This window comes from Ciconia boyciana, chromosome 16 (genome assembly GCF_034638445.1).
Source record: "Ciconia boyciana chromosome 16, ASM3463844v1, whole genome shotgun sequence".
In the NCBI taxonomy this organism is placed as follows: Eukaryota; Metazoa; Chordata; class Aves; order Ciconiiformes; family Ciconiidae; genus Ciconia; species Ciconia boyciana.
In genome coordinates, this window is record NC_132949.1 from 5,342,365 (window position 1) to 5,355,163 (window position 12,799).

A 12,799-nucleotide genomic window follows, 5' to 3' on the forward strand; every position below is an offset into this window, starting at 1 on the left:
CTGCAGAATTTTGTCCAGATCCTTTCCACTTTTACACATGCAGAGAATCTTTACCTAAGCAAATCATCCCATTGATTACATATGTGAGCAAGAATTACTTGCATGAAGAAAGGTTACTGGATCTGGTCCCTGCTATATGCACATTGTGATATAAAGCCAACTCTTACTAAGTCCAAGACTTGTTCCTATTAGTTCTGAATATTAGGTTAAGGCACAGGAGACCACACAGCAGAGCATTTTGTCTTCCTTGCCAGCTTCAGTCTAGGTAATGAAGTCATTCTTATTTGAGTTTGATGTTAGATTGTTGGTTCTAATTTGAAGTCTGCAGCACAGATAGTCCGTATTGCAGATTACTCATTTCCTTGAAATATCTTTTACCTAGACAAAAAGGTTAGAAACAGGGAAGGAAAATTGAGAAGATTAAGGGACAAATGGCTTTCCTTGTCCCCTGGTGACATTCTGGACAATCCCTTCCACAGACTGTTTGCTATTAGAGCTAACTTTCAGCCTAGAGCGGCAAACTCATATCCTTAGAAACAGTTACACACATTAACAGGAACACATGTATGCACATACACATTCAGAAAATAACTTTCATTCAAAAGACCTTCCAAAGTTAGATTCCCATAATTGTGTTCAGAATAACAGAAGATGCTAGTCTGATTAGAAATCAGCCATGTCATTTACCAGAACTGACCTGCCACGTAAGGAAAGATACCTCCCATTCATCAGGAGAACCAGCGTGGCTACGTGCCTCTGAGCAGCCTTACAATGTCGGGTCAACTGTTGTTACTGGCAAGACACTGCTGTGGAAAGCCTGCAACAGAATCAGGGACTCATCACTACCAGTATGTGTTGCTATGGACACCATTGAAGAAAAGCAAAATCATTTGAGAAGGAAATAAAAGACTCTTTTCCACCAATAGTGACAGACACTCTAATAGGTTAGTGATCCTGGTGGAATGCTAATCAACAGCACATAGAAAGACTTGGAAGTCATGCAACTTCTAATATTCCTAGTGAAGGAGTACAGAAGTAAATTCATGTAATACATGGCCATGCACAGAGGATTTATGCTAATACTTAGTACTGAAAACACAGGCATCACATGTTAATGCTACCAATAAGTCAGATAATACTTTTGTCTTACAAGTCCTTCTTCTCAAGGATCTCAGCTACAAGCCATATTCACCTGAAGAGGCCACCTACACAGTCCCACTGAACCAAATACTTAAATGGAGCTGGATTCCTTGCTTGCATAAAACTGAATAGCTCGCCTGACACCAGCAAAGCTATGCTGATTTACTGCAGCTATGGATCTGGCATCTGATTTGAGCTGTGAGACAATCTAATTTTTCCATTCCTTGCAGCTCTGGTGAATAATTTAAATATATGCTTGGAGTTCACAAAAAAACCCAACACATTTTCAAAATTTTTGGTGAGCTGAAAAGTAAGAAATACTGGCTCAGAATCACACAAAATGTTCTGTTCCATCTTAAAGAGTTTAATTCTGATTGAGATGGGATTTTGGCTTACATAGGTTAAAAAGGAATGGATTTTTGTAACATAACTGAATGAGAACTTTCAAAATGAAAACAAATTAAATTCAAAAATCAATAGGTATTACTCTGAAAATATCAGAACAAAATATTTTATTTTAAAAAAATTGTATAATGTTTTCAAAGCTGGAAAGTGGCCACATTTTTCAGCTGATATGAATCTGTAAAATGTTACACTGCCACTGAGTCACAATTTTTGCCCCAGAAAAACTGCTAAAATATTTTTCTCAGTTGTACAAGGAGATAAATCTATTGACCTCAGTAAGACAATTCGCACAAGTAGGGCCAGGAGCATTTACTGTTAACAGAACCTAAACTATTCTGAGCAATTTACAGCAGAAATATAGAAACAGGGATATTTTCTCAAAGGGACCGTCAATCTAGTTTCATTTGCAGTACAATGAAATGGATCCAAAATACTAAGAAGAGGGACAAAGGTTACAGAATAAACTACAGAATTGCTCAGTAAGGCTAGAAGGCAGCAAAATCCTGTGAAATAAATAACATATTTGACTCACACATTGCAAGTGCCACAGCAGAAATGGTGCTCAAGAGCATCTGAGGGAGGAGAAGATTTGGGGATGATTTGCAATAGGGCTATTTAATACGTGCAGTAGAACTATTTATGGATTAAGGGGATTCAGATCTATTTTTCAGTGCCACAGCAATTTTTTAAAAATCTTTTGTTTTCAAAGGAAATTAGGTTTATTGGACTGTGCTTATGTGTCTATATGCTCATTTACGAACATTAAATTCCTGACAATAACAAAACCCAAAAGCTATGTTGGGAAGAGAGACCTAGTAGCTCCCACTACTAAGGTAAGCTGAAGCATAAGCTCAGCTGTTATTAAAAATCAAGGAACCAACACAAGGCCTCGCCCAGTGGGACAGACGGACAGACCAGGATTCAGGTCATGTCCCTCAGAGTGCCGCTCGGCTTATTCAAAGTTGATGTCACCTGGCTTGCAGTGCACAGGCAAGACAACGCTCCCCAGAAATGGGAGGGTCAGGTTAGTGCTGTCCAGGTTTGGCTCCCGACACATTTGGCAAATGAGCTCCAGAAATTCACTTTCAAGACATAAATCCACAGGAAACCAGGTTTCACATGTTCCATGGCTTAATATATTATAAATATTGCAATTTCCCCTCAGTGTTCAAATTATTGTTTCCAGTGAGCAGCACAGCAGGTCACTAGAGGTTGCAGTAGTAGCTGTCCCAAACTCGAACATAAGAAGGTATCTAGCACACTTGTAAAATACATATATTGTATTATTTCTGATGGTAAGTCTGCACAGAAAACAGAAGCCTCCTACTGCTGCCACCTAATAGCTTTCTTCAGGTCAAGTGGTAGCTGTCTCTGCACAGACACTACAGATCCTGCAAGATACTGACAGGGATTATTATACCAGATATTCTACCTAATAGTGTCATAAATTTTATGCTCTGCCCCTCAGCACTACTGCTACTTTACACTATGAAGTGACCAAAGGAGTCCTTTTAATTGCAGACTTTCATCTTAACTCTAGCAAAATTGCAAAGGCTATACTGGAAGTTTCTCATGAGCTCCTTAAGAGTGGGCAGTATAGCTTTAGAATCCATTTATTTTACAGAAGAAAAAAGGGGTGATAAAAAAGCTCATGTTTGCTTTGTTTTTATAGAAAGCTAAAGAAATTCCACAAAGCTAAACTTGCAAAAGAAAACGTGCAATTTCATAAAACATCTACTATTTGGTCAAAAAATATTTTAATCACAATATTATGACCACCTTCAGGGAAAATATGCTAACAGACAAAGAGAAACTTCAGTGACAGCTAATTACTGTGCCAAAGGCAGAAAGATTTTAGGCAACAAGAAACAGAAAAAGAGACTTCTGAAAAGACTTCATTTATTTAATAAGCAGATTAAGATCTTCGATTGGCATAAATAACTGTATTGAAGTCAATATGTTTATCCACTACCTCTGCAGGGGCTGATGGAGAGCTGAAATGAAGGAGGGAGGGGACTCAACCACTACTTCAGCATGTGACAGCATCAACCACGCTGGTGGGAGGCAGGAGGAGGGAAAAAAGTGAAGAGGCGGTAACGCTGTCTTAGCTCTACCTCCCCCATCCTCCCTTTTTCCCTACAAATCCACCCTGGCAGAAGATATGGCTTAGGATCTAATTATTTTGCTTTAGGATTTCTCTTGCCTGTGAGAAACTGTAAGTCCTCTTCTTTTTCTCATTACTTCAGAGTGAGCAGATTTGGAAATGGGATTTTCTGCAGCTCCTAGGAAAGTTATGTACCTAAATCCCACCGTTTTTTAATGTGCATCTATTAGCTCCCTTTTTTAGGGGGAAAAAAAAATCTTACTATAACCAATTATAAAGTTCACAGTATCAGATACAAACTTAAGCGGTAAGGCTACATTGGCTGCTTTTCACTGTGTGGCGTATTATCATTGTCTCCTACTGAGAGCTGTGAATTTCTGCATCCAAAACTCAAAACCATGGTTTTTTTCCCCAACAGGTTTCCAATTGTTGAACAAAATGCCTAATCTTAGGCACCCAGGTCTGCAAATGTTAACCTTAAAGCCTGTTGGCATCTCTCAGAAGCTTAGGAGTAAGAGGAACCTAGTCTGGCGGTCTGAAAAGTTTCATTCAGATTGCTTTAAATATTTTGTGGATGATTACAGTCTGAACATTTGACTACATGCCACTTCATTAGACCTACTCATTTTTTTTGTTCATACCATAGATGGGAAATTAAAAATGATCTCTTTAAAAACTCTGATATTTAATTTCCCATAAGATATGAGAGATATTCAGGGCAGTGTCTGGAAAAAAATTAGGATAATAAGGTGTATAAATCTCTGCTTCATTTGAAACAACGCATAAAAGCCAACCCCACATTAATTTTTTTGCTGAAAGAACTTCAATAAGTTTTAAAGTAAGTGTTTCATTTACTGCCACATGCCACACATACATGGCAAACAGTTTATACAAACCACAACACTCAGCTGTTCCTGGTTAGGTAAAACAGCCCTCCCCTGAACACCCAAGCTGCTCTCGGTTCCCTCGGGACTCTGATACAGGGTGCTGAGCATTTTGGCCTGATCCAAGGGAGAACTTAGGTACACGTTTTACTTTAATCTCGTGAGCAGTCCTTCTGTGGAGGTGCTCATGAAGCCTAGGTTGAGTATGTGCTTCAGATTTTGTTGGCTCAGACCAGAGTGCTCTGCACTTTTGAAGACAGCTTAAGTACAACATAACTATCCCTGACCTGGTGGTCCAGCATTAATGCCTTCTTCATGTAGTTCTTAGTGAACTTTATTAGACTTTCCAGGTAACTAGAATACTCCACTGTGCATATACACAACATAAGATCCGGATCCCGCAAACTACTTTGTGAAAAGGAACTCTTCAGATCCTTCTGAAGCCAATAGCCTACAAGCAGATACAACGAGAGAGAGGAGAGATACCTAAGTGTTTCTAAGGCCACGAGAACGATTTCTAATGTAGCACTGAGACTTAATTTAGGGCTTCATTATAACTAAGACAGTGAGGCTTATTTACAAGACCTTCAAGGTTCAAGTCAATGACTTCATTTATTGTGCCAGTATTACCTACAAAACAAGATTTTATCCACTTATTCCAAAAGGACATGATGAACTTGGAAGTCCATTCAATTTTAAAAGATAGTATTTCAGCTTGTCTCACTGGGCTATAAAGTCCCTCTACTAATTTATGCATGTTTACAATAACATTTATGCAATATTTTTCAGTATTCTGTTGCTGTATGAAAGAAATAGAGTGCCCTTGGAGGAACAAATCTATGCAAAGGGCAAAATAAAACTGACTAGATAAGCAGTATCTCTAAATGTGCAAAGCAAACTAGGAGGGGGAGTGAATGAAAATGATTTGCTGTCCATTTTCACTCACAGACAATATTATGAAGTGCTTGGAATACCAGAAGGTTCATTTTGAAACAGAGGAGTAATGTTTACACTGGCCCTTATATAAATATGTATTGGTTTTATGTACTTCTTTTTCCTAATATTTGAAGTTAAAATCAACTTATTTATTGCTGAGAAAAGGTGCTGGATTTTTTTATTGCACAGGTACAACACAGCAGCTTGGCAAGCATATTCTGAATCACAGCCTGTTCCATCCTTTGTTCAGAGACATGCGTGTTCAGAGCTGCATGACTGGGGTCCTGTGAAAGGGTAACCTTTAACCTGAGCCCTGGAAAGTTGCACTGCCCTAACTAAAACAGACCAACCCACTGAGCAGCATGTATTTGTGCTGGCAGGCATAAGATGCATTTATTGTAAAGTAATTTGCACTGCACCACACAGTGCAGCAGGCACTTCTGATGGATACAGCAGAGTATGGCCCTTGCATTTGCTGCATCTTCCTCTGGACCATGGTTTTGCACCCAAGCCAGGTAATAAGTTGCCAGGTGTAGGTCAAATGTAAAGACATTACTATGCCAGAAGGAAAATACTATTAGTGTTGTATCTATACAAGGGACTATACTGGTTATATTCTCCTATATTAACCCCTCCCCCGCAAAACAAACAAAACCTCCAACAAACATATACCCCTATTGCTACTAAATCACAAACACAGATCAAACGTCCTCATTCCTGTTTCATTTTGCTCTTTGGGTTGAGAATCCTTGCAAGCATGTCAGTTCTGGTGGTGGCTTTGTGATCTGGATCCTGCTTGGTAGGATCTATGCAGAGACCAACAACTCATTCTACACAGCCCACTATGCAGGCATCAGATGACTGTGGCTTTCAGTTACTACCTCTGGATTGAAGCCAGAAGCCTAGCGGTGAAAAGCTCTTTATACCATTACCAATCCCCCGAGCCACCCAGTCCTTCTCCATTGCATACAGGTTTTTAGTGTTGTGCCTTAAGATCTGTTCTGGTTCTGAGTAACGTTCTTTGTGATGGGAGTCTTGCCACTCCCCCTCTCACGAGGGGGAAAAAAAAAAAAAACGAGGAGGGAGTGTGAAACCTATTTTCAAACTCTGTTATGATTATCTGATGCAGCTAGTACTCTTGGATTCTCTAAGGGAGAGACTTGAGTCCTGGGGAATGTCTGTCTCAGGTGAAGAGTAGGCTCCAGCCTAGTCAGGGCTAAGATCTGCATGCCTTCAGTCAGTACTGCTGCCTTTAGCTTTGTGGTAGCTCTCGCATAGGAGCACCCACACACTGCCCGAGGCCCTCACAGGGACGGCTGCTAAGCTTTCCAGGGTATCTACAGGCTGACTGGGCCTAAGTGCACACACAGGTGGGCCTGGTCTTGAGTGTTGGCTCAGAACCATGCTTAATGGCAGCATAAATACAGCCCTGGAGAGAGCAGAAGGTACAACCAGTGAGCCCCCAGAGCATCTGTTCTCAGCTGGTTTCCATCTAAACTCTCCACCTGAAGAATTAGAGGCTAAATTGTGCCATCTCTGCAGCTCCTGTCCTCCAGTTCAGCAGAGAAAAGTAACTCACTGTGACGTTATACCCATGCAGATTTCTCTTCCAGTATCTTTTCTCTCAGGCTCTTCAGAAAGCACATCACACAGAGCAGCTGCTTTTCCTCACAGAGAACTAGCTGCAGGAGACTTAACAGTAATACACTGGTACCCAGCCTTCACGAAAGAGGGCTGTAAGCTGCTGATCCTGCAATAACACCTCTAAGGATTTAGAGTCTTTAATGTTGATTGCCGAGTATTTCTGTTCCCCTCTGAACCATTCCAACAGTTGTTTCAAGTGAATGTATTCATTCCCTTCCTTTTAACCATTGGAGCTTCTTGCTTGGTCTGGAAGCAAGGAAGAGGGAATGAAAGGGTCTCTTCAAATTTGCTGTAGCTGCTCTCTTAAAAGAGAGCATTGACATGGATTCTGCAGCTCTCGCGTGTAGTAAGGCTCCCAGAGGACTTGCACGCACCGAAAGACTGCAGGATCCTTGTGGGCACTCCGGGAAGAGTGTGGCTATTCTCCTCCCCGCTGGATGAGAGTATCGTATCTATTCCTAGCATGGATCTACCAGGTGGCAGCATTCCCCTGCCAACATACCTTTGGTTTGGCTTACCTTGAAAGCTATGATGTTATATTATATGATGACATCATTATATTTATTTCAACTTTCAATGAAGATTCCTGGCAAATCTCCGAGCTGGAATATCTCCTTTTTAATGGATCCAAGATCCAGCCAACATGGTGCAGATTACATTTATATAACACAACCCAAGTAAGGTGAACTGCTAGGAATTTTTTTAGCAGCTGTTGACGTTACTAAATTAAGATTATTTCTCTATTAAAACTATGGAAGAGGAAAAACTTGTCCAGTATTTATACAAACACTACTGCTCTAATTTCTAGCTGTGGTTATTTTTGTGATGACTCCATCATGCACTCATGCAATCTCAAGAATTTATCTTTGTGGTGGTATTTTGAAAAGGATAAAATGAATCAAATATATTTTTTCAGTTAAGTACGTGTGTGAGGACACAACACTTTAATGGTATGTGTAACAACGTTTTCCTGGTTGGTTCTTTTTCTTCACCTATCTGGACTAATTTTGAATGAGCTTATTACAAATATTTGGACAACTTACTCCTGTCTACTTTTTTTACCCTTTTATCAACTGTGTTACTCTTAGCACTTTCAAATTAGCCTACAACACCACAACTTTCGTTAAAAGTCACATGCTTTTCCTGATAAACAGAAGTACAAAGCATTTGAGAATGCTATGTAAGATACTGTTCTGCCCTGGCAAAAATAATGGCTTGGACACTAAATCCAATACCATCAAGGAACTGCCCTTGAACACCAGGCCTTAACTTTACTAGATTTTGAATAAACACATGGTGTGAGAGGATAAATTATTCTGGATAAAGACTAACTACACTGACAAAGACAAAGTCCTGTACTCCTCATAAGGAACTGCAGCACATAGGTTAAAGGACACAACCGAGGTTACACAGTCTATGGCGGAGGCAGAAATGAATTTAAGTTTCTAATATTACACTTTAAGATGCTAAAATTGCAAAAGAAGAAACTGAAGAGTAACTAAAAGCAAACTTTCAACCTTTCCCTTCTTATTTCTTTGCCACAGTGGTCTCTGTGAGGTCTTATGATGCCACTACAAAGATCAGCAAACAAAACTTGGCTGTGTTATGAATTGATTTCAATTTAAAAGAGCCATAATTCAATTTTGCTTTAAAAACATATTACAAAATCCAATATTAAAAAGATTTGCATAGAAACATTCATCAGAAAGATATTTTATTTGTTTGGCTTGAAACACTTCCACTACAAGCCAAACATTTCAACACTAGGGCAGGAGGACCAGAAAGTGAACCTGACCAGAAACAACAGTGAAAACTACTAGTTTATTTTTGCTCTACCAGCTGACAAAATTTGGTTATTTATTTAAAAAAAAATCACGGGCCTTGCGGATGGGGAAACTTGATTTTTTTAACCCAAACTATTCTTGTAAATTTATTAGTAACAGGGCGTTATTAGTTGAGAAAGCGTGTATGTACATATGTCTTACTGATTACAATGACTAGCAGATTAAAAATAAGACAGATACAGTGATAGATATTTAGACTATATTAACAACACACTTATTTTACACTCGCATAACATCCACAAATACACACACCTCTCTGCACACATAAAAATTTAAAATGTTAAAGCAAACAGTCAGAGGTGGTTTCCAGATGAAGTCTCTGTTTGCCCCATTGCTCGGATCACAGACAGATAAATCACTGGGTGAATCCCCTCGCTAAGTAGTGGGAATATTACTTTAGTAGAGTTTGCTAATGGGGCAAAGGACCTTGTATTGTAATCCAGTGACATTTTCAACCTTCGGAGAACTTTTGTTGACATTCCCGAGTCCCTGGCTGCCATCCCAGCATGAAATAGTTTCTGTTCACATAATTCTCGTGTTTACCAGTCATGAAAAACTCTTGCTTTTGGCTTTTTTTTAAATAAACTTTTTTTTTTTTTGCAAGTGAAACTCTGTCTAAAAAAATATTGGCCCCAGGCATAGAAGGTTTTGCATAAATTCATATGTGATGAATGGCTGATTTTAATGTTATTTGGGTATTTGTCAGAACCTAACAAATATACATGGTAATGGTGGTTCATAAACTTAAACATCTCAATATCCCCTTTCTTCTAGAAATAAATTACGTTTGTTTGCCCTGCCTGGAGTCCTAAGGTAGCCGACATTAGGAATATTTTAAATGTGATCATCCATCCAGCATGTCTTTCAGGCGCCACGAAGATTAAATGAAAGAATCATAAGATGAAGGTCTTTAACTTTTAATCCTTTTACAATGAACCCTTAGATAGACATGGGGGCAGGGTGCCTTCTATGTGAGTAATAATGCCTCTGTTCCTCTTCACTAGGTTAATGAATACCCTAAATGTCCCAAGATCTGATTTTTTTTTCCCAAACTATTGAAATTAGAAGCAAAGAGACGGGTGGTAAAACGCACCGAAAGAGCGAGGGAGGGAATGAATATGCATTCGGAGATAGGCGAACTAAACGTTAGAGAAAGCAGGGGTTGTGTCAATCTGGGTTGTGTCAATGAAAGACCTACGGGTTTAAAATAATTAGCATAGATTCCCTCAGAGTTTGAGAAAAAAAAAAGTTTTTTGATTCCAAGATAAATAAGGAAAAGGCTTTCTGCACTGTCAGGGCGCCTCTGAAGAACACGTGGACAGTTTGTTTTCGCAGTTGGTATCTACGAGATACTAACCGTCGGGTTTCCCAGCACGCACAAGTCAAACACTTCGGAAATTGCGACGGGTCCTTATCGAGCCGCAGGACAGTTACGCGCCCCGCGGAGCACAGCGCGCCCCGCGGGCCGGGGACGTTCCCCACGGCCGGTGCCCCGCGCCCCGGAGAGGACAGCGGAGCGCGGGGGCTGGAGCGGAGCCCCACAGGCTGCCCAGCGCTGGGGGCGGGCAACGCCGGAGCCGGCGGCGGGGGGGAGCGGGCGGAGCGGCGCCGCGGGCCCCGCGGAAGGCGGGCCGGGGAGGCGGCGGCTGCGGGACATCGGGCGCCTGCGAGGCAGCGGCGTCCGCGGGCGAGCCGGACTGCAGCGCGGCGTGCGGGCGCGGGGGAGCCCGGTGCTCCCTGCCCTGCCCTGCCCGGGGAGGGGGGGGGGAAGCTGGAGAGGGCAGCCGTCAGCGGAGAGATCGCCCGGGGCTGGCGGGAGCCCAAAGAGTTAACCGGGCTGCGAGGGGCGACTGCGGCCGGGCAGGGAGGCTGTGCGAGGCTGTCATAGGATCAGGCTAATAACGTGTCTGCGCTGCAAACCCCCGGAGCCCAAGGGTCAAGTTTCAGCAGTGTCCCACCACAATGGTAGGTGTGAAAGACACGTGTCCCGTTGTAAATGAAATGTCAAGCGGTTAAAAAAAATCCCAAACCAGCTGCCACCGGGCGCGCTCCGCCTGCGCGGCGGAGGGCGAGCGGCTCCACGGGGGACAGCGCAGCGCGGGGCCGGCGGGGACCCCCCGCCCGGGGCCCCCCCCGCCCAGCCCCTCCTCGCCTGCCCCACGCGCGGGGCCGGATCCCCGGGGCGCTCCCGTCGCGTCGGTGCCACAGCTTCCCTCCTCGGAGGGTCGTGAGCAGGTTCCCACCTCCCCCTGCGCCGCGAGACGTCCTGCTGAGCGTGGAGAACGAGGAGGAGAGAGAAGAAAGCCCCCCCGAAGGCGGCCAAACCAGAAAGCAAACAGAATCCAAACGGCTCGTGTTTTAGTGGTTGACTTTAATTCTGCACTGCACTTTTACTACAAGGATATAAAGAATAAATAGCAGATACTCTTCATTTACATAGGATTAAGTCATTCAAACTGTTCTCTCTATTTACAATAACATTGTGCTCTAGGCGTTTATTCTTTTTTATTTTAAATCTAAAGTCCATAAGGAAAAAGGAAAAAACCCCCCACACACGCTTTCCGAATAATGGAAAATAGCTTTAAAACGTTTTCTTATCAAAAAGTTTGGTTTGTATTTTTTAATCCTTTTATTAAAAAAAAAAAACAAACAAAAAACCTACTTCGCCAAAGCGAAGCAACTTCTCTCTGGAATATAAATACAAAAAAAAAAAAAAAAGATACATTAGCAACGATCAGGGTAATAGTCTTAAAAATACAGTAGACGCTGATTATTTCACGTATAATACTGACCTTTTAATAGTATATTAAAACGGTGCCATATATACACACAATATACATTCTCCTACACGTTACAGTGCATTACAACGTTAACCAGAAAGCAAAAGTCTTTTATTTTTGTTGCAGCAAAGGTCCACGTGAGTCCGCTGGAGAAGGGGCGAGCGAAGGTCAGTGCAAGCCCTAGCAGGAGCACTTGCACTCCGAAATGATGGGGTACTGGATGGGTATCCATGTGCACCTCTGCCCTCCCCGGCGCTGGCACCTCCACCTCAGGATCGTTAAATGCACGGACTTGGCAGGTTTGCAAACCATGCCTTCTGGGACTGAACAAGACCTTTTACTGTAGCAGCTGCCCACTTTGACATACCGGGGCCAAAAGCGGCTGCCGAGATCGTTCCACGTGTATAGGACCGGGCAGAAGGTCTGGGACCAGAGCCACATCTGCAGCTTCCTGCGCAGCTTCTTGCTCAGCCTGTGCTTCTTGCCCGGCTGCAGCCCGTCGTAAAACTCCAGCCCTTTGATTTCGCTGGGCATCGCTCCCGAGGGTCTCTGCCTGAGCAGCAAGTCCAGCTCAGCTAGATCGTCCACTCCAAGCCGGTCCTCGGGCAAGGAAATAGCCATAAAGTTAGGGTCGAAGTGTCCGCCCATGAGGTTCCTTAGCAAGGTCTCGTTAAGATCCTTCTCCTTGGGGTCAAAGATAGGGTCCGGGTGCTCGATTAGATCCACCAAGGGCAAGTTGTCGCTGGGAGCCGGTCGGATGTGCAGATAGTGCTGGCAGGCGCCTTGCTCTAGCCGGAGACCCAGCAGAACCACCAAGGCGTATATAGTCACAAGGCACTGGGAATGATCCATCCTTGGGAGACCGGTGGGGGGGGGAAGAGGGGGGCTGGGTTCACCAAACAGCAGGGGAAGAAGGTGCAAGCAAATACATCAGAAAACTTGTATGGGGATATCCAAAATAGCTTGTCTTTAAGGGGGATCACCTCCACTCCCCGCACCACCGGCAAAGACAGCCCCCTAATAAGCCCGGAGAACAAGCCCCCTGCAAACACTCTCTTGCAG

The 12,799-nt window shown here is 42.8% G+C and overlaps 1 protein-coding gene across 1 annotated transcript; it reads right to left on the reverse strand.

Annotated features, from left to right (window-relative positions):
* Nucleotides 1-11,917: 11,917 nt before the first annotated feature.
* On the reverse strand, nt 11,918-12,589 carry NOG (noggin). The gene has a single exon (XM_072881357.1). It carries the CDS (start codon nt 12,587-12,589, stop codon nt 11,918-11,920), a length of 672 nt encoding a protein of 223 aa, XP_072737458.1.
* Nucleotides 12,590-12,799: the final 210 nt, after the last annotated feature.

Bases quoted from the DNA above. Each gene is read 5' to 3' on its own strand.
- NOG (XM_072881357.1), bottom strand. From the start codon at position 12,589: ATGGATCATTCCCAGTGCCTTGTGACTATATACGCCTTGGTGGTTCTG.